Source organism: Dioscorea cayenensis, chromosome 10 (genome assembly GCF_009730915.1).
Source record: "Dioscorea cayenensis subsp. rotundata cultivar TDr96_F1 chromosome 10, TDr96_F1_v2_PseudoChromosome.rev07_lg8_w22 25.fasta, whole genome shotgun sequence".
NCBI lineage: Eukaryota > Viridiplantae > Streptophyta > Magnoliopsida > Dioscoreales > Dioscoreaceae > Dioscorea > Dioscorea cayenensis.
The window spans coordinates 9,841,886-9,865,719 of NC_052480.1; the positions used below are offsets into that span (position 1 = coordinate 9,841,886).

A 23,834-nucleotide genomic window follows, 5' to 3' on the forward strand; every position below is an offset into this window, starting at 1 on the left:
CAAATATGTTGGGAACTAAAGAGCTACTTATCATTTTTCTCCAACACTAGATGTTTGAAATTTGCTCGGTAGTAATCAGAGATAGAGAAATGGCGGGACACATGCTATCAGGTAGAAGTAAGGCCCACTAACAACTAGTTTTTTAGGTGGAAGGTTTTGGAAATAATTTATTGAATGTGAAGAGATCACAGTTTTGTGTCCTCATGTAATGATTAACTCAATTTATATTTGTCATGTAAATGTAAGCAATACGTTATTGATAACTAAATAATTTTGTAAGGTTAATTATTTGATTAATTGAGTTAAACAATGACAGTCCAAAATCCAACTTTTGTAGGCAAGGACCACAACATCACTTAGCACTCTATAGATTTGTAATTAATTAATCCTTTGATTATTGTGTAAAAAATTTAATTAACTAATCACTACCCATTAAATCTTATCTTTTAATTTCCATTTAAGTTGCTTATTTAATTTTTTTTTTAAATTGTTGTTCATAAACCTTCCCAAATTCTTTTAGGAGAACCAAAATTTATGTTGCCTAAATAACTCTGTAATATAATGTGGCCAAATCCATAGACTATGTTTTATTATATGTGGAGAGAGAAAAATATGAAGAACAACTAATTGAATTTTTTTTTTTCCTTCTAATTACACCTGATCAAAGAAGCTAATCCCAATATATTTGTTCATGCACCAACATCAACATGTTTGATTACCCAAGCAAAGTCCTCTCTTTGACCAAACTGACTCAATTGAACTTCATTTTCAGATCAAGGAAAAAAGTACCCAATGCTAGTGACCAATCACCATACTAGAAATCTAGGAGTTATTATTATAATAACCAATAGATCATAACAAGCAATAGGATCATATTCCCAGCATCCGTAGGTCCAAACATGGTGGATAACCAAATAAATCTATAAATCAATGAGAGGTTAAGCATAATAACATGTTTATATTATGATAGTTTATATTAATATAATATATTTACATAACTTATACTACTATATGACTATATACTATATAAATTATGTTTATTATATACTTTAGTTATTAAGGAAAAAATAGAAAGCAAACCACTTAAAGCCAAAGAGCACCAACCCTTTCAAGATGGAACAAGGTCGCCAGAGATATGAATGGCTATAATGTAATCCAACGGCCCAACCAATTTACCCCCAATGAACACCACTAGGAACAATGGTAAAGCTACAATATTACCATCTCAACTGAGCATCTTTGTAATCTTATACAATGATGGCATCTTCTCTGGTAACCCTTCCTAACTTCACACATTGTTTAATTCGCCCTCAACCCTTGCAACAATCTCCATGCAACCGAGGTAACTAATACAACAACCTTTTTTGCCCACAACCACCACCACACTTCCCTCCATAATTTGGGTTCAATAAGCAATATTTAAAAATTTGATTTAGTTCATAATTTTTGGTTCTTAAGTTAATCATATGTTGAAAAAAGAGAAAGATCACTGCCACATGCCATGGGTGAATGAGAATGGATCCAAACTATGCACTTATTTTTCTTAATGAATCAATAGTGAAAACTATCATTTCATTTACGAAAGCCATACTAGCTAGCAAACTCCACCATATCTATTTTTCCAAACTACAAATTATATTTAGAGTTATATTTAACTTTATTTAGGTTTTAAATCACAAAGATTATTGAAACTTCCATCTTCAAATGTTTTGAATTATATATAGTTTATTTATGTTTTTACATAATGTGTTTTATTTTTAAATAAATTTCAATAAATTATCATACATGTACATTATCTATATAATAATTTTAAAATAATGAATAGGGATACTGATATCTTTATCAATATAGTGTGTGGGAGGAAGGTAATGATGTGAAGTGGATATTTAAAAATCTTTATAGTAACTTATATTAATTTTTTTTCTCTTAATATTTATAAGTAAGCTATTTATAAAAGGTTACTTATAAATATTGATATAGATGTCAATTTTGTCTGAGTGACACTGTCAGAAACAAATCATACTGACTAATTGTTCATAAACAATATACACATCAAAAAGAAAACTCACACGAATGGCTACAATTTGCCATCGTAATGATAAGACCTAGTGTGGATTTGATCCTACCCTTGAAAATAAAGGCCTATATATTATTAGTGCCATTTTTAAAATTCATGTACTTTTTTTAATGGGGTTGATTATGATCCAGTAGACTAAAATATTGACAAAATGAAAGTGGGGTTGATTATGACTTACTAGATTAGTAACCTATTATAAATAGCCTACTTTCTATCTTAAATGCCTCCAATATTAGACTCTACTGGATCATAATCAACCCCATTTTCATTTTGTCGATATCCTTCAGTTTTTTTATTTACTACTACAATATTTACCAATCTCCTCCTTTTGAGCATTTCCTCTTTTCTTCCTTTATAATGAACAATGTGTGAGATTCTTACAGTTTTAGATTGTTTTGGTAGTTCAATTCCCGAAATAGATTGAGTTCTTTACTTACTCACAAATATTAATTTAATCTCAATTTTTCATGTTTTAAAGTAGAAAGAACTCACTGACATAAGATATGACTAAATCTAGATTATATGAATCTAAACCTAGGGCTTGATTACTCAATAAATAATTAAGAAATCCTAGAGAATATATCAGCAGCAAAGAGGCAAATTTGACAGGAAGAAAATGCAAAAAATATCACAGATACTATAACATAGCATATCTTGATTTAGAGGTTTCGTTAATGGGTCCAAAGAAGCAAAGCACACCATGTCTCAATCCTATATTGGTTTTCCCCCTCATAGCTGCACTAGCTATTCTAATTGAACACAGTCATCAAATGACACATGAAATCATTTAGACCATTTAATAAAAATTAAGATATATATATATGTGTTGACTTATTTAAAAATTTAAAAATGAAAGCAAATCTTATCTACTTATCAGAACAAGCCCAAGAAACAGTCTTTGATGTTTTTGAATTAATGGCATATAATAATACAGTATTAATATGAATATCAATTCTTAGGTCCTTGGATTAAACACTATTTGCATAATTTTTAATATTAGTATATTGTGCATGTTTGATAATTGTATATTATGGATTTTTTAAATTATCAATAACATGCACATTCTTCTTTAAGCTTGATAATTGTATATTAAGCTATCACCACCTTCTTTAAAAAATCAAGCTTAATATTATGGATCTAGCTTAAAGAAGAATATTAAGCTAGATCCATATTTCAATAGGTGTAGTTGTTGAAGAACATTTACACTATTTGCATAATTTTTAATATTAGTATATTGTGCTTGTTTGATAAACAACTACTAAGAAGAATGTAAATGTTTGATAATTGTATATTGTGCATGTTTGATAATTTTTTAAAGGTGGTGATAGCTTAAAGAAGAATGTAAATGTTCTTCAACAACTATACCTATTGAAATCCTAAAAGAATATAATGAAGGGTAAGATTCACTTCAATCCTTACCACTTTTTTTATTCAACCTATGTCAAAATGTTCACCATATCTATTTGCTTCCTAATAACATCTACTGCATTGTGATTTACTTATTAAATTCCTGAAAGAAAGTGATGAATAATGCATTAATTTGAATCTATATTTGTTCAAATCCAAAGAAATTCCAATTGTTGGAGCTTTGAGATATCATATTGAAGTACAGAAGAAAATGGATAAGCAACCATGGACAAGTGTCATGATGTTGTATGCATACAAATTCATATTAATAATAATATGCAATTAAATTTTGAACATTAATAAAGGAACATGTTTCATATATAGACAATAGTTGCATAACTATTAATAAGTACATAACGGAATGCATAACAAAATTATTTTATTATTATTATTATTATTATTATTATTATTATTATTATTATTGAACTTTTAATGTGAAACTAAATTATTCTATGTAAGAATTAAGTTAGCATAATCATCTTTATTTGATCTAAAATAATATTTTTTACTCTATTTTCTTAGCATAAATCATGATGAATATGTTGTTTGTCTACAGGTCCAAAATAAACTACAAATGAGAATTGAGGCACAAGGCACGCCATGCTCCAGAAAGCCCAGGAAAATAGAAAGATTGATATCAACACTAGAAATTTAGAAATTATAAGACCATAATTTACAAAATTGAATAGAGCTCTCTCAAGCTTAATATAGAATATAAACCTACTATGTGAATCCAAGGCAACTTAATTATGGAAAGAACCCATGAATAGTTTCAAAATATCTCAAACTCAACTTTCCTACCATACTAGGATAGCACAATAAACAAAACTCAAGATATTATGTTGATTGCAAATGGTTCTTCCTTGGCACATGATTTGAACGTAAAAGAAAATTAAATTTGGCTGCAGTTTATTCATAGATGGATAAATTGTTATTAAGTATATGACTTTTATGTCTTTATTTCAAACTTGCTATTATGTCGTCTTTATAATATAAAATATTAACAATTTTGATGTTTACAACATATTTGAAACTCATTTTGATTATGAAAAATTATTTAATCCATTTGCAACTATAAAAATTATTAATTAATTCAATAAAATAATGATAATAATAAATAATTTATGCATGCAATTTAATAAATAATTTATATGTACAAATTTTTAAATACTTTAAAATCCTTTTTTTTGGATTTTTTTAATATATTGATGACTTGATTTTTTTTAATGAGTAAGAGGAAATCATATCAAATTACAGTCTTTTTCTCTTTAAATAAACTCTTGAGAACAGGTACTGATATAACATGACTTGCTTGAATTTGGTTATATGTATTCAGTGATGCATGATAATATTAATGTCTCATACCAAATAAATACTTGGTAAAAAAAAATAAAGTAAATAGAGAACCATCATTCAGTACAAGTATTGCATAGTCTGGTTACCTATTTCTAATGTTAATAAGTCAAGTCATACCAACGCTTGATCTCAAGAACTCAGTTAAATAGTAAACTATCGCTAAGTGTAGATACGTCATGGACCGTGTACCTAACTTTGTTGTAGCTTAAGGTTTGAATTGAACTTTAGAAATATGTTTTTCTTTTAACTCCTAATTCAAATTTTGGATTTTTATATTATTTTTCTTTATAGAAAAAGGGGAAAACCCAAATGAATAAGTTGCTCATCAATGTGAATACCCATGTTAGATATCATTGATTACCTCTAAATGTTTGAAATATATGCCATAATTTATATGGCATCAACTTCTTAAATCTCAATGGCCACCTTTACATCAACGAATAATCTAATACTATTAAGGTAGACTAAAATATTTTTTACATTGATTTCAATAAATAAATAAATAAATAAATAAATAAAACATGTGTGCTTCAAATCGTAAGGGTGATGGTGCTTATGGAATAAATTCCATTTTTACAGTTTCATTGATAAAAAAACATTGTATTGATATATTTTTAAAATTAAAGATGCGAAGTTTAGCAATATTTTATTACCATATACATATACATATGGATTTAATGTGGTACAATTTTTCTCTTTTCATATTAAAAAATAACAAAAAAAAAGATAACATTTTATTAGAGAAGATAGATATGACTTTATTAAATACAATTTTAAAACTTTGCTATATTGAAAGGCTCTTCACTAGATAAAAATAATCTTAATAAGATACAAGAAAATTGCAAATGTATGACATATTTTCAATAATTGAGGAATGATATATTACAATCCATTCTCATTCATTCAATGGAGTCAAACCCTAGATATTTGAGAATATATAAGAAGGCATTTAAAAAATAAAAATAAAAGATATCCAAATGTATGTAATAGAGACAAGAAGAAGAAATCATGCTAACAAGAATCCATTGCATTTATCATCACACCAAAAGATTATGATTCTGCATGATTTGCGCTTCACCACCTTATTAGGCTTGTGATTATACTACAAATTGTATTAATTTTTTTAAGTATTGTCCCTTTTATTTTCAAATGATACATGCATATATTGATGGCATTTCAAAAGGTATGTTTGCTCACTTATGAGCAAGACAAATATATTTTCTTTTGATTTAATAATTTACTTAGATTGTTTTTGTCGAAACAAATCAGGTAAATTGGTCTGACTCTTTTTATGTAAGGAAAAAATATTGAATGTTGTGAAATATTAATTGATAGTTATATATGTACAAAAATAGCATAAAATTAAATATATTTTGCATGAAGTAAAAGTAATTATAAAATAAACAACAATAAATATATATATCATAAGTAACCAGTCATGCATTATGAACAAGTACACTTAATGTAATTGACCTAAAATAAAAAAAAAATTCATAACAAATTTTAAAAAAGTAAGATACAAAGATAACATATATATTCATGGTAAAACAATTTTGTTATGGATTTTAAAAATTTGATAACAAGTAATAGATAATGAAATATTTTGCGCGCCTCCCACTACAAAAAATAAATGAATAAAATAATTAGCCTTTGAAGGAAGTATCTATGTGAGACTATATCAAATCCACAGGTAACTGCAATGAAAAGGCTAAACACTACAAACATTATATGAGTTTCGACAACAAACTAAATTCATATTTCCATCTACAAGCTTGACTACAAAAATTTCTTTTAAATGTATCTTCATGTTACCATTCATTATAAATTATATCTTTGGATTTTTGCCCACACAGATCATTCTCACAATTCCATTCCCCTTTTCTAATCCATTTACTTTGTGTTCTCCATAAGATATCAATAAAGAATTTTACTGTGGAATATGGACACTTGTTTATGATAGCATTACTTGATCTTTTACTTTTTTTTTGGTTTCAAGATATTATCAACTTTTCCATTAGCAACCAAGTTCAATATTCTAATACCAAACTCCCGTGTCATCTGATTTTTGTAAAATAATCCCCGGTACATATCTCCAAGTAAATGACCTCTAATGATTATTTTCATCAAATGTTATATGCCTGAATCCATTTTAAATTTCATACATCTACTAAAAAAATAATTAATTATTTTACAATGTTAATATTATAACTTATCTAACATTAAAAAGAAAACATTAGATTATTAAAATTTTCACCAAGGCAAGTGTGAAACTAGCTTCTAAATTTCAACACTGCATGCAATTATGAAGAAAACAAACGTGCTCTTCCATGCTAAGGTGCCATATATCATCAACTCGAATTATTTGGCCAACCATCCAAGTTTTGGATGCTTTGTAAAAACTCTTGCAACTAGGAAAAAAAAAAAAAATCATTTTTTGATGATCCAAAGAAATAAGTTTTACTTTTTCTTTATGAATTAAATTGCCATCCATGCAAATTTTTGAGATCATGAAGAGATTTAGAAGATGGTGAAGCTATGGATGTAATTATTTCTTCAACTATGTCTTGAGGGATGCTCTCAATGAAAACCTGTCGTGGTTCTTTCTCATTCTTGCATGAAGAAGAAAATAAGATGAAATTCAAATGAAATATAAATTTGTGAACTATAAACAATCAACAATTGAATGAAGAAACTCAACCTTGATTTTGGATTTGACAAAGGATGAGGAAGGAAGCCGAAAATGTAGGTAAGAGCTTGAGGAAATGGTTGTAGCCCAAGCTGTCACGCTCTGACCCGTGGGCCCCAGGACATGACAACCACTGCAACAACCGGAGGAGGGATACCCCACCACTCAACTCTCGAGTCGCCGCAAGCTGACAAAATACCTGAAACCAACAACCCTGAACAGAGTATGCAAAACAGAAAGTTCTAAGGTATGCAAGGGAAGCATTGACAATATGACCTGATAGTAGAGTTCAAGAACTGTACTGATCACAAGTATAACAAAGTTTCCAATAAATTAGATAAACATACAAACCATACTTTTAGAGTTTCAAACACAATAATGGATCCATGCTTTAATACAACATATACATGCTCAGGGATAACATACATGAACTTGGTATTGAATGAAAATAGATAGTGGATGCTCAACACACCGCTTCACTACCACACTACTGCCTGCAAAAGCTTGGGAAGAGGAAAGAGGGTTGAGTAACCTAAGTCACTCAGTGAGTGGGTTAGCACAATACTACAAGAATACACCAAAATACACAATATAACTCACCAAAATAATGCTTTACTAATAATACAAACAGTTTAGAACATAAATACACATAACAGTAATCATTGGTACCATATAACAAAAGATAGTGTCAAGAAAGCCTTTTACCCCAACTAGGGTTTTACAACAACAAATCCACGAAATACCAAACACAGGGTTTATACAATAAAACAAGTTAAACATCAAACCAAGCTTTTATAATAATGCAAATATAGCACAACAGTTCCACACACACACACACACACACACACACACACACACACATAACAAACTATATAATACTAGTCTTAAAATCCATAAAACACAATACTCACCGCCAAAACCATAAATTTAATATAACACTATAAAAGAAACGCAACATGGTCTATAAACCTCTTTAAACCTTCACCGTGGCTGCGGCTAAGTTCAAAGCCATTAAGGAACTCATGTCCTTGACGTTAACCCATCGGTCCACCATGTGGTGACCCCCCTTCCTGATGAATATCCAGTAAGGGCTCTACACTCCCATTTGAACTAGACCAATAAGTCTGCCGGTCGGTCTTCCACACCACCTCAACAGGTTTGCCGTGAAAACCGCCTACTACAGTAGGATGTTACCAACAAAGTAATACAAACATGCATCTCACAACGAGGAGTCCATAACCAGGACAATAATCAATAATCAAAATTTCTGCCATTTCCCCACAACAATGATGAATACGAAGCATAATCAAAGTTTTGCAAAGCCAAACAATTTACAACTTACAAAGCAAATATCATACTAAAATTCTTTTCCTTGAACAACAACATTTTTCAAGTATGAAACATCAATAAATAAACTCATTTTAAGTCAATCAAAACCTCGATTTAAGTATAGAAGCCAATAAAACTTAGCTCAAACAATAAAATATAACTATAGGTATTCTCCTAGTAGAGTTATGTATAAATAATCTCACTCACAACTTAGATAATTTCACTTACCCAAACGCTAATCCTCTACTAGTTCCTTGCCTCGAGCCAAAGCTTCACCTCCTTGCCAAAGCACAACAAAAACACCAACAAGAATTAGCAAAATCAATCAAACAATGAAACCCTAAGTCTCTCTAACAAACAACCCTGAATCTATCCTAGGGTTGGCTCAAAGCTAGGTCTAAAGGTTACCAATGAATTCCTAAGGGTTTGAGCTTCACTCAAATCCAAAGAAACCAGAAAAACAACTAAAGCTTATTGGTGCTATACTATTACTACAGTAACCTGACCATAACACAGAAGTTTTCTCCAGATTTACAACATCTAACCAAGAATTTTCTTTACAAACATTCACGAAAATGAATAACAAAAACAAGGGCTTCAATTTGAACCTAAAATCCTCACAAATCATGCAAAACCTAGGATTTTCAAACAATTCCAAAACAATGAAAATACTAACAAAATATGGAGTGAAAGCTTGGATCAAAGGTCCTAGAATACTTACCAACAAGGAAGGAAGAGATTTCTAGTTGAAGTTTGCTGGAATTAGGTCGCCGGGAAAAAAAAGAAAGAGGAAGAAGGAATTAACGAAGAATTCGAGCTGTAACAGTAACATGCTGCTACAGTATTGGCTGAAAAAACTACAATGCAGGGCTGACTATAGCTACAGTGAAAACTGTTATAACACAAGCGGCGACATCACCCACTCTAACACTTAAATATATAATAATTATATATTATTAGTATTTACTAATGTTTTGCATGTACTATTTGTATTTATTCTTTTTACTTATAAAATTAACTCATATCCAGGAAATAACTAAATTAACCAAATTTTTTAAATGTAAAGGCAATTGACAATTTTTTTTAAAATTCATAATTTTATAGGCATTCCTCTAGATCACGCCCATCCAGTACCATGTGAGATCATTCAAGTCATTTCAAAAAAGATTTATATTATATTTGTTAATTTGTTGAAAAAATTTTAAAAAACAAAGCAAATAAGATCTTCTTATCTAGTGGTGTGTAGGCATGTTGAATGAAAAGTATGTTCGGAATAAAGGCACATGTTGATATAAAAGTATCTTCACTTGAATTACATCAACTCATCACTAAAATATAATATATAAGAATATGTATATTCAGCCTCATATTATTATTTATTATTATAATTGATAGATAATATTTGGAGTAATAATGTACAATATTAATCGAGCCAAAATATAACCAAATTGAAGGAGAAGAGATTCATTCTTACTATAAAAACTCTAAACTCTTTTCCAAATCTAATGACCTCAATTTATTATATATATATATATATATATATATATATGTGTGTGTGTGTGTGTTTACAAGTACTTGCAGCGCTAACGCAAACCACCCTACTAGTTATTTATAAAAATGTAGTTTTTTATCATCCATCTTAGGGCCCATTTGGATTGCGAAATAGGAATGAGAATGGGGGAAGGGGGAATGAGAAGAAAGGAGGAATATGAATGAGAATAGGGGGAAAGAGCATAACGATGGAAGTGTTTAGTTGAAGGGAATAAGAGTTAGGAATAGAAAAAGGTAAGATAGAGAAATATAGTACAATTACACTCATGCCCTTTTATATAAATAAGATGACATTTTACAAAACAATAGTCTATGTTAAATAGTGAATAATTAACATGATTATCATTAAAAATTTCTGATATATTTAATTATTTTAATTTATTGTTATTAAATATTTCATTTAATTAATATAACTCAAAATAAAGTTGTTATTTTAATTAATAAATAATTAGCATGATTTATTATTGTTAAGTATTTACAATATATTTACTTTTTTTTAATTAATTAAATGAAATATTACAACTAATTAATATAACCTAACACATGTTTGTTATATTAATTAATAAATAAATAATGTGTTTTATTGTTATTTAATATTTTAATATGTTATTTATTTCTTCTGATTGTAATTAACTATTTCAACCCATTAATATAATTTAAAAATTATTTATTTATTAAATAAAGAAATAACTAACATGATTTATTATTACAAAAAGAAGGATATAATAGTTATTTCATAACCAACAAGTTCAATTTTGGAAGGATTGAAAATGCTCCACATACATGCATTTCATTCCTATGACAACCTACTATTCACTTCTTTTCTGGTTGCCAAACACAGGCTTAAATATCATGGGTGCATATCATTAGGAGTGTAAATGATACACCTCTACTCGCAAGCTACTAGGGCTCGACTCGGCAAAAACTCGAACTCGGCTCGGTCACAATCGAGCCGAGCTCGAGCTCGAGTAGCTCGAGTAGTCGAGCGAACCGAATTCGAGTATTATGATACTTGGCTCGAGTGCTCGCGAGCCTAATCGAGCATGTATGTATATATAATATTAGATTTATTTGACAAAACTTAAGGGGAAAAATTTTCAAGTTCGAGTCGAGTTCAAACTCGAGTATAATGTTTATGGTCATTTTCAGCTTTTCGAGCTTAATTGAGCGAGCTCGAGTAGCTCAATTTGTGTACCGAGTCGAGCTCGAGCTATAAAATGAATACTCGGTTAAGCTCGAGCCGAGTATCGAGTACCAAATTTTCATTCGAGCTCGAGCTCGAGCTCGCTACTGCTCGGCTCAAACTCGATCGATTACACCCCTACATATCATTTCTACTCTCAAAGCATGAATCTATGAGCCAAACGCCTCTTAATAAATAAGGGGTCTATGTCATTTATTTCAATAAATAAATAGATAAATAGCAATTTAGAAACTTTTTAAACTTTTAGGTCAGTTAACTAAGGTTAAAAAAGTACTTTGAAAAATTTTGAAGGTTAATCAGACAATAAAGTTAATTTTAAGGGTTCTTTATGAAAAAAGAAAAAGGGTTCAAATACAATATAAGGAATGGATCAGCGTTCATTTCTTCAAACGCCAAATGGGATTTGTCCTTTTCTTTTTTATCAATTATTCTTTTTTTTTAATTAAAATTATAAAATTCTGAAAAAAAAGGAAAACAAAAAAAAAAAGTCTCATCTCAACAACCAAACTGAGAGCATCGTTCTCGCGAGGAAACAAGAAAAGTTCGGTGGATCGGGATCTCGGCCATGGCGATTAGGGTTTCTTCTTCTTCTTCTTCTTTATCATGTCCATGTCTCCTTCTCCTCTTCTTCGTCTTGTGTGCAGTGTTTCTGGTTGGGGTTTCGGCTGATGATGTCTCCCCTGACGAAGATATTGATCCCAAATCGCCGGCTTGTAACAACAAATTTCAGCTGGTAAGGAAATGCATCGGATGCTTTTCCTTTTACTGTTACTGGATTGGAGTTGAAATCCTTGATTTTGAAGTTTTGGATTTTGGTTTCATTTTTTTTATTCTCTGCTTTTGTTGGATTGGTGATGCTCTTTAGCTTTTGGAAAGTAATTAATTTGGATGGAATTTTTGTTTTATTTGTTTTTAATGTCAATTGGTGAGTAAAGGAGTAGGGATTGGTAGAAATGTGGAAAACTTCATTGATTGGGTTTTTATTAGGGTTTGGCATTGAGGAAGTACATGAGTTTATCTTCAAAAGGAGAGTTGGTGTGGTTCAAGAATGTCAGGAAAGTAGGAACTATGAGAGAAACAGACCTGGAACGTAGGTTAGAACAAGTAGTTTGCCGATTCAATTGACTTTAGACCTAGTTTACATCTTAAGAAGGGATTAAGAGATGACGATAAAGTAGGAAGTTGAACATTTTGGCATAATTGGGCTCGTATTTTATCTTATGCCGTGAAGGATACGTCTCCTATATAAGTGAAGGTGGAAGAAGTTGTTTATCTGATGAGGGTGTCTTGTGGATTCAGTTAATGAATTCTACTGATGATGAATATGTGAATTTCCTTGAGCCTCATTTATGGCTTATGTGGCCTTTGAGATGTTCATAAATATTTTGATTTATTTGAGGGTTGCCTGTATTGTCTGAGTAATGATCAAACTGATGATTACTCCATTAAACTCCTTCATGTTGAAACTTAAAGGCTTTCTGCTTCTCCATATGTATGTCATCTAGGTTCTTGTAGACAACCCTTCCATTTTGCAAGTCATGGTGAATAACATGCATATCGAAGATTTTTGGAGTGTTTGGTGAGTGCTATTGATATACTGTCACACCATCTTCAATCAAGTGCATAGTTGAGTAATGACTGGTATATTATGAAATTCACAGAAAAACCTAATATCGGCTATAGTAGTATTTCACTATTGAAGTGATATGAATCTTTCAGAGAAACTAATTATTTAAGTTTGGTGTGATGTTAAGCGTGGAAGTAGTCATTAGATTACTTGTGTCCCCTACAAGTTAATGATGGGAGGCTAGTAGAGAATGAAGCAAGTAGATGGGGGCTGGTTGTGAAGGCTTTATGGTTTGACTTTAGTGTTCTTAACATGACCATGGTTTATGATTTTAAGAACCCATGATCATTCCCAACCTTTACTTGGTCTTCTACAAGTTTATGCAAAATGTGCTTTAATAAACTTTAGTTTGACTAGACTAGGTCTCCCACGAGTCCTCTTGAAGATTTGTACACTATAATTACTATAGTAGTAGTTGCTTCTTTAATTGCAATAGTTTATATGCTTGATATATTTATGCATATAAGATTAGAGGCTGGGGCAAAATGCAAATAAGCTGGAAATTCAAGGTAAGTAGTTTAAGGAAGATTATTAAGAAATTTACCAAGTGAGGTTGATGGGAGCAACTGAAGCCAGGTTAGTATGGGCAAACGAAGATCTGATTTGAAAGATTAGATATTGTGTAAAGAGCTTGATGAGGTGTGAATGTGTCTTAAGGGAGACAAGTCCAAAACCAATGACTAGATTGATATTTATAGCCCCCTATCTTAAAATTATTTCTGTCAAGGATTTCTCCAAGGCTCTGAACTTCCACTGAAGAATGCTTCATACCTGTTTTGTTTTTCCATATTCCGAAACTATCTATTTTAAATTCCAAAACAAATCTCGATATTGACATTTAGGACTGATTGTCATCACTCATCAGGTGATGATAGGCAATTTGATCAAGTTTGAAAATGAATGAAACCTGCCATATCTGATACTGCACAAGCACTAATGCAGTAAATAGTATCTGATCCAGTTCTTATCGGAACTGTTGTATTTTGCTTGCATTGTAATTAAAGTCAAGAAACTAACAGACACACAGATGAAAAGAGAAGTGGGGTAGGGAGGAAGGAATAGTTTTGTGAACGATTAAAAATATGCTTATGAATAATTGACTTATTATGATATTGTGAGAGTAACACAATGGTTTACAACTGTTAGATGAATGCACAAAAATCATAGGACAATGATGGAGAAACAATATGTGACCTGTACAATATGATCTTTCTTATTTTAATTGAACTTACGCCATACATCTACTGTTCATTACTGTTGTTTGTGTTTGTCATTCCCAGATTCCTTAAGTTCACTTTTATGCTTTTACAGGCACTCTGATTTTTTTTTAAATTTTTTTATAGTGACTAATTTTCTTTAAGTGGGGTATCACAATATGTTTTGCAAAATATAAATAACCCAACAAAGATAAGAGAGCAGGTCCTGTTCTTTGTGATGTAGGTGAAGATAAAGACCTGGGTGAATGGCACTGAAAGGGCAAGCATAGTTGGATTGAGTGCCAGATTTGGTGCCACATTGCCTGCTGATGCATCTGAAGCTTTAAACTTACCTGCTGTTCTGACAAACCCATTCAACTGCTGTACCAATTTATCTTCAAAGGTCTACAATTCCTTTAAACTGCTTGCTTTTCTTTTTTAACGATTGTTCAGATTAATCATTCTATGTTATTGTTTTTACATTTTGTTGCTGGGATTGGAAAATGGATTGTCTTATATACAACTTCTAGATCATATCTTATTGAATGGAAAATGATAAACAAATGCATGTTGGCCCAATATCCATTCTCTCCATATATTATCTCGTCTCTTATTTTTTTTCATATATTGAAAATTTTCTATCAAACTTAAATACTTTGTTGAGGATGATACTTAAATTCTCAAGACATTCATTTTAGACCTACAGATAAGGGCATTCCCTGTGGCTCTTAATTTTACTTGTATGATTCTCCTTAACCACTTATTATACTTCATTCATGGTGTTAGATCTACTTCTATGATCTTCACTATGAATAATTCAATAATCACTTGCTTGATAGAATCTTAGAATTAAAGTGTAGCTTTTGGCCCTTTGCTATGTTATCATTCATCATGCTCATGCTTTTAAGTAAATTCTCTTTGTGGCAGCTCTACAATTCTATAGCACTGGCCAAGCGTGGAGATTGCACCTTCACTGCAAAGGCGAAAATTGCCCAAGCAGAAGGTGCAGCAGGTTTATTAGTGATCAATGATAATGAAGGTGTGTGAATAATTAGAGATATATTTATTATATTTTCCATTTGTTTGCCCGTCAAAATCAAGTGTCTCCCATGTTTAGTTATCTTACATTATTTTCACCTGCAATTTGTGATATTTATTTTTTAAAAATTCAATGCTTGATCTATTTACTCATTCGTGGTTTTTCATGCAGAGCTTTACAAGATGGTATGCACTGAAAATGATACCTCCCTTGACATTTCAATTCCTATTGTCATGATACCAAGGTCAGCAGGGGAAAGTATTAAGGCTTCCATGGCCAGTGGAGGAAGAGGTAAACTGTCCTTGTAATACTTGGTATTTTTATGTGCTGCAGAGGAAACCACTTCTCTATACCATTGCGTTATAAAATTATGTTCATGTTTCATCATTGAGGATGCTATGAAGTGCCTAGGATTTATTGTCAGAAGGAGATTCAACCTTCGGTTAGTTAATTCCAATGTGATATATAGCTTTATCTAGTTTCTTTTGTGCCTTAGAAGTTTGAGTAGACACAGTTCAAGTTCCTATCTCTCAAGGGGTCTTGCACTGAAAACAATAGCATCCTTCAAATATTAATTGATTATAGGAAGAGGGGCATGCCCTAGTTATACTTGCTAGTTTTATGCGTTTGCAAACAAAACTTATTGTTCTTATTAACTATCACCTTTTAGCATTATGTTTTTTTTCATCATTTAGGATGTAAAGGTGCCTTGAATGTATGGTCTAAAGGAGATTTGACCTTGACTTAACTAGCCTCAGTGTGAGTATAAGATGTTACTTTATGCCAAAAGGACATTTTTAGTTGAGTTATTTTCCTTTTTTTTTTTAGTTGTTAATTGTGTATCAACGGTGTCATTGAGCTATAATGAATAGCTTACCCTAGGCTATTGTATATTAGAACATTCAGATCAATATGCTAGAGTCGGATATCTGTAGAGTAAGCTAAATGAAAGCTGCAGATCAGGGTGACTGTATGAGCGTCACCTGGCTGATTGGCTACCAGCCGCTTTTCATAAAATCCTTATATTTGAAACTTTCAAAGCAATATGCTAGAGTCAGAGATCTCTAGAGAGGAAGCTAAACGTAAGCTGTGGACTGGTGTGACTGTATGATCATCACCTGTCTAATTGGCTACTAGTTTCTTTTCATAATATCCTTTTTTCTTAGTACTTGCAAATTCAAGAAATATATATGAGTTGCAATAGAGAAAGGAATATTGTTTACCAAGGATGGATTCCTTGTCTTTTATTTTCTCAGCTTCCCATTATGAGTATTATTAAGATTTACTTATGTTGTTTTGCAGTGGAAGTTTTACTTTATTCTCCAAAACGACCTGCATTAGACTTTTCTGCCATCTTTATATGGTTGATGGCTGTTGGAACCATTGTCTGCGCTTCACTTTGGCCAGAGTTCATTGCTTGTGAGCAGGTAGATGAGCGCTATAACCAATTGACACCAAAGGTATTTCATGATTGTTAAAAAAGCCCGTTGGCCAAGTATTTAGTTTTTTAAACTAATGTATGATGAAGTTGTAATTGGTTTAACAAAAAGAACAAAGGGGCAAAATAAAAACTTGTTTGATATTGCTTGTAGAAAGTCAACTAGATTTGCCATGTATGATATGCTCGTCATTCACTGTCATTTCATGCTTTTATTTGGATTAAATCATTCCTTCTGTTGACTGCTGAGCTTCTTGCATCAAGATAGGAGGTTCAGCAGTTATTAAATTGTTTGCCAATTGAATTTTGAGCAGGATCAACCTAATGCTGGAATGAACAGAGAAGATATTCAGAATGAAATCCTGGAGATCAATGCTAAGGGAGCTATTATTTTTGTGATAATGGCATCGGCTTTTTTGATGCTTTTGTACTTTTTTATGTCCTCATGGTTTGTTTGGCTCCTGATCGTGTTGTTCTGCATCGGTGGTACTGAGGTATAGAATTATTACAGAAATGTGATTGAACTTGTTTGAATGACAAATGGGTAGATGAGCATGCTATGCCATGTTACATAACTTTGACTGGTATCTTCATTTTGGTTTTACGATCATGTTTGTTTTCTAAAGGTCATTCTTGAAGTATGCTGTGTTGTGCCTTACTGTGAGTTTACTGCATGTGATGACAGAAAACAGAAAGAGGCTGACAGCCTCTATGAAATATCCCCATAGACAGAGATTAATAGATCAATATATAGGATGTATCTGCCATGAATTAATATATATATATATATATATATTTTGATGAATTCTGTGATGATGTGTGCTTACTGGAATCTTCATTTTATCATGCTCTGCTTATAATCTTGTTTTAACATTATCATTTAAAATCGAAGGTTTAGTTTGTACCATGTTTACTGCATGTTACCCTTTGTTATTGGAATTCAGATACAGCTTACTACATCTTGTCATTATGGTGTTTGTTGTCTTCCAGTAAACTCTAAAGGATAGTTCTTTTATTTGGATATTTGAACTCAAGAAGTTTTTCAGCATTTAAAATTCTCAATAACCTAAATTCTGCTTTCAAGCTTGAAAGGTTTCGCATGAACAATTTTAATGTTAGGTTATAGAGTAGTAAAGATAACTTGTTTTATATGTGCATTATTGAGGCTTCACTTTTTAATGAATATGTACTGCCTGTGTTATTCATTGTGATTCTCATTTGATGCTTTCTTTTTCAGGGAATGCATGTTTGCTTGGTAACAATCATGTCAAGGTGCTAGACATTAATATGAACTTGCAATAAATTTAGATTATTGTGCTAAGATTTTTTAATTTTGGAGGTAATATTTTTATTTATGGTATTCTGCCAAGCAGAATTTGCAAAGATTGCGGGAGGAAGACTGTATCTCTTCCAATTATGGGAGAGGTTTCGATCATATCGCTTGTGGTATTGATATTTTGTGCAGCCTTTGCCATTTTTTGGGCAGCAAATCAGCATGCTTCATATTCATGGATTGGTCAAGATATTCTTGTAAGATATCATTATCCATATTAGGATTTTATTTTGATGTTTATGCTTTATTTTGGTGCTATTTTGATGGGAAACACTGAACCTTCCTTGGTATTCATATTGGCTCGGTCATTGTGGATATCTGTATTTATTAGTGTCTATTAGAGAACTTTGGATTTTGTACTCCAGATTAGTATTGGAAGCTTTGAAATCTATATCATTGACTTGTAAAATGGGGCAATTTATGTGATAATTATGTGTTAATGAGTCTTTCTGCTATTCATTTGCTATCCTTCCTGGTTAGCATTTTCTGTGATCTTTTATCTGATTCATGGTCCTTATATTGTTAGGGCATCTGCTTAATGATAACTGTATTACAAATGGCTCGTTTGCCAAACATCAAGGTAACTACTCTACATGAATGGCCTACTATGGGCATGTTTATTTGAGTTTGTTATATCAGGCACTACTGAAATAATTTAATGGTAACATCACTGTTCAGGTGGCATCAGCTCTTCTTAGCTGTGCGTTTGTATATGACATATTTTGGGTGTTCATTTCCCCCTTGATTTTCCATGAAAGCGTTATGATTGCAGTAAGTATTCTCCATATTATATTATATCTGATTGTTATATCTTTTTTTGGGTTAAAAATACTATGCTGATAAATGTTATGGCAGACATTTTTATCCCATGGATATATTTAATCAACTTGCCTGTTGACTGTGTAGATTGCAAATTTACTAGGTTTTTCTTTCAATTTGCATTGCCCCTATTCCTTCAGGTCAAATATGTGATGAAAATTGTCCTACTGCTGAAATGCGCACCTTTTCTTATATTTATTAATTAACTATTCAAATCCATTAAGCATCCCTTGAGCTGGGTTTTTAACTTCGTTTGTAACCAAGTTAAGAATGGTAAATGAGTTCGATAAATCCTCCCAGAAAGTCATCTGAGTACCAGAAATTGTGATTTATCATTTTTTCTAATTTGATAATATTTAGTTATTTCCTATTTTTTTTATTCTATGTAGAATTATCTATGTTGAAGCCATATAGAGTGAGATTCTCTATCTTACCTCTTCTGTTACTCGGTTGACCTTCTGCTTTTCCACACATTGAAGATTGGTATATCTGAGGAAATCTTTCTGTAAACTGTGAAAGGAAATACTATGAACATGCTAGATTTTTCTGTTATAGCAATATTCCTATAAGAGCACATCATGTATTCAAAAAAATTGCAGTGGTTTTTCCTTGAAATTGTTGTTTATTACATTAATTACTAAAACTATTTAATTGTTCATTAATCTCTGAGGTGCATATTTTGTTGCTGTAGCAGCCACATTATACCATTGACATATCTTCGGTTTATAGGTTGCTCGTGGAGACAATAGTGGCGGAGAAGCTATTCCAATGCTTCTGCGAATTCCTCGTTTTTTTGATCCTTGGGGTGGCTATGATATGATTGGCTTTGGGGACATTCTTTTCCCAGGCTTGCTTGTGGCATTCAGTTTTAGGTAATTCTTTTCATAGATGTTCCAAACAATAAGTATAATTGACTTATGATGCTCATAAATTTAAGGTGCTGTCAAGCTATTCTATTTAATGATGTATTTTCATGCTAGAAATTTGTTTACGGACTCAGTTAGAATTATGTGTCAATGATTTAGTTTAAACTTAGTTGTACTAACCGTAGGTGGACACATGATTATTTTATGCCCTATCATGTATTTGATTGTTTTTCTCATGTTTCTTAAAGTAATTTCTCGCCATGAAACCATGCGTTTAGGATACTTGATCTGGTGTTTTCCCATTTGATCAGAGCTTGTTTACAAGATGGAGTAACAATGTACTTCTTACATAAATGTTGTTGAGCATAACATTCTTTGAGTGTTTGTTTACTAGACTAAATTCAGTGTATATCCTAAAGTTTGGAAGGAAAGCAACTTTGAAAAGAAACAAGAACTGGCATTAATTGATACATGCATGGTAATACTCACTTTTTGTCCTTGTGGAATATTTACTGTGTAAACAGCTATCTATGGCTTTTGTAAGAATTTGTTTAGCATGTGTCAGGGTATCATATTGGAATGTAGAAAACTAAGATTTGCTTACTGATTTAAAGATACAAGAGATTTGCACAATCCTTTTTTGCATCATAAAATCAATCAGTTCTAGGAAAAGAAAAATCAATCAGTTCCGGAAGGACCTATAGATTGGCCATGATAACTTTGTGACATCATAGCCCTACTTGATGATTATTGTATTGTTCTTCAACTATATCAGAGCTACATTTTTAGCATCTTCCCAGACCTCTTGAGAAAAGTATTTATGAGTATTGGAACGGGTCAGTGAGGCTGTGAAAGCAATTAACATATTAGTTTAACATGATCAGTTTAACATGATCTATATGTATTGCTATGAACAGATTTTACGAGTCTTTTCTTTGTAATGGTCAATTCCTTCAGAAATGTTCAAACCATTTAAATGAAATTGGCTTCAGGTTGATGTTTGTATTTGATAGCCTTAAGATAAAAGGCAAAGTGTGGTCCAGTTTTGCTTCTTGCCATGATTTTTATCGTAAGTTTTAAATTATAGTGTGGTGATTGAATGGTTGAATTTACTTGACAATATTGAGCAATTTGGAATAAGAAATTGTATGATACTGAATAAGAAATTGTATGATACTATAGATGTAGGAGAGTTGGCTTTATGGGATTATTTTTGTTTACAAGGCTTTTTTTTTGGGACTTACAATGTGATGGATATGGTAGCATGCTTGTTTTTTGGACTTACAATGTGATGGATTGGTAGCATACTTGAAATGTCTTTAAATGAGCACATATTCTCATTGATAGTACAATATCATGGCATCAGGCATTGGCAGCTAATTTCTTGTAGCTAAGTCTACTATGCAAATCAGTTGTATCATCCCTAGCAGATGTTGCAGGACCATAACAAACCAAACGAACTTTCATGGATCAAATCAAAGTTAGTGTCCGAATGTCCCTTAGCAGGCGGATATCAGTTGGCCAGTTTGTATCCAGAAAAAATCTTTATAGGCTGTTTACCTTTTAAATATATGAAGAAACTTGAGTTGGTAACTGTTGAAAAAAGACGAGAGATCTTAAAACAGGTTGATAATTTGTGGTTCCTTGAAAGGCCTTGTCCTTGGAATGCTGATCATACGACATTATACGTACTAATGGATTGATAGTTCTTTTTTTTCCTTTCAGTGCTATTGTCTTCAGCTGGAAGCACATCTGAATGTCATGTAATTAGATATTTCTCCTTAACAACCATGAAAATTACATTTTAGGTGTATCTTCAGCTTAGTCATCATATATTTACATCTCATTAATTTGAGTTTATAGAGTTCTTCATATTCATCACAAGTATATAATGTGCACGATAGCCTAATATAAAAATAAAACTGCTGGAGTTTCATAGAGGAATTGCAATTCCATTGTGTTATTCTTACATAGGTTTGGAATATGGAGGTGATTGAAATCTGTAAATGTCTTCACCATTGGACCTTTGTGTTATACTTTCCTATTTGAATTGTTTCATTTTGATACTTTAAATTCAAGTGAAGATTTTAGTTATTCCGATTGAATGCAAGCCTCTTATTATTGAAATCTTTTGGTGTACTTATCTATTTCAATTGTTTTCCTTATGCATAACCTACCTATTTATTGCAGATATGATAGATCAAACAAGAAGAGCATTTGGAATGGTTATTTCCTTTGGCTGACAATTGGTTATGCATTTGTTAGTGTGGAAAGGTTTATTTTTTTCCCACCTTCCTCACATGAGGAAATAGTTTCTATTATCCTACTTTTACAATGTTATACTTACTATCATATGAGCAGGATTTAGGCAAGAAGCATACATGCTTAAAAATTGGACTGTTCCATACAGCCCTTATTTTTGTGAAGTCTGTACATGAGCTGAGGTGGCACAAGCCATTGTTGAGTTGTGCTCTTCTTGAAATTAAATTCAACTTGAGTCAACAACTTGTGCTTAGAAGGACTAAAGTTAAACTGCATCATGGCCTACTACTGTGTATATGGCGCCTATTTGGTGCAAGATCTACAATATTTTTTTTGTGATTAAACATTAAACATGCTTTTCATTTTTTTGTTTTCTTGTATTTCAGGTCTTTTCCTGACATATCTTGCTCTTTATTTGATGAATGGACATGGTCAACCTGCCCTGCTATACCTTGTGCCATGCACCTTAGGTACTGTACCTCTACATATTGGTCATCAGTCAGCAAAGCTTGCAATATATGAGTAACCAATGCAAACTTCTTGTGTTTCAATTGATGTGCAGGGCTTATTATCTTATTGGGTTATTTTAGAGGAGAACTTAAAGACCTTTGGAATTATGGGAGAAAGCGACCCCTTTCTAGCCAGACCGAAGAAGCTTGATCTCTGTCTCATGAAAGTTTAACGGTTTTCTGATTTCTAAATTTTCATGGTATTGACTGAACAGCCATATCCACCACAACTCATGCTTGGTATAATTTATCAGTTTGCAACGAAAAATGATGTTGGAGACTGTTGAAGCTCTTGAAAAGTGAGTGGTTCAAGAATTCATCTGTTGACATGTATAGTATCATAAATTCCGACATGGCATTAGCCTTTGCGGCTTTTGGCTTTTACAAGGTTTCTTTATTCTGTATGACCTGGTTATACAGTGATAGAATACTGGTTTCATTCTTGCAAATGTTGTAGTACTTGCTGTAATTTCTTATTTCATTCTTGCAAATGTTGTAGTACTTGCTGTAATTTCTTAACCTATATATACATTCATATGATTTCCTACATGATTAATTAATTAAGACGGCAAAGTGGGGACTTCTTCTTCTTCTTCCAGCTTCTTTTTGTGCTTATTTTAGTGGTACCACTGAGACTGGTATCACATGATTTAGTTCAAAAAATGTAAGCTATGAATAAACAGTTGAGGTAAATCTACAATTGAGTTTTTGGCCGATTGAGAAGAAGAAATATGGTTTTCTTTATATATTTAATATTTTGTTTGTTTGGATTTTATTTTAGGAATAAGTCAATATTAATGTTTTGGGTAATAATATGTTTCTCTGAAGAAATGTTGATTATTGAATTAATCGCTAAAACACCTCCCATGTGAATAAATTTTTCCTTCATTGTAATTATGATAATTTAGTCTTGATTGTGTTCATCGTGCAAAGCTCATGGCAAAGTCAGATTCTTGATTAGCAAAAGAAATTCTAATTTGGCTGGCTGGTTTTATCAGAATTTCAAAAATTACTTTTGGCCTCAAAATAACCACTGATTGGATATGTACTTTTCAGATTAAAAAAAAAAAGCTGACATAATTAAAAGCTTGAAATAATCCGGGAAACCATTTTAGCATAAGGAACCTTCGGCCAT

General features: G+C 31.7%; 1 protein-coding gene across 2 annotated transcripts; it reads left to right on the top strand.

The window, feature by feature from the left end:
• The first annotated feature begins 12,075 nt into the window (after positions 1-12,075).
• Positions 12,076-23,263, top strand: LOC120270415 (signal peptide peptidase-like 2). Of its 2 annotated transcripts, none has more exons than XM_039277412.1 (14): positions 12,076-12,343; positions 14,678-14,836; positions 15,361-15,472; positions 15,644-15,763; positions 16,775-16,932; positions 17,225-17,404; positions 18,148-18,182; positions 18,284-18,440; positions 18,770-18,823; positions 18,922-19,014; positions 19,792-19,934; positions 22,119-22,189; positions 22,577-22,660; positions 22,753-23,263. In XM_039277412.1, exons 1-14 carry the CDS (start codon positions 12,176-12,178, stop codon positions 22,848-22,850), a joined length of 1,632 nt encoding a protein of 543 aa, XP_039133346.1. In that variant the 5' UTR covers positions 12,076-12,175; the 3' UTR covers positions 22,851-23,263. The 2 variants fall into 2 exon arrangements, with proteins under 2 accessions (XP_039133346.1, XP_039133347.1); XM_039277413.1 differs by having other exon boundaries at positions 16,775-16,899.
• Positions 23,264-23,834: the final 571 nt, after the last annotated feature.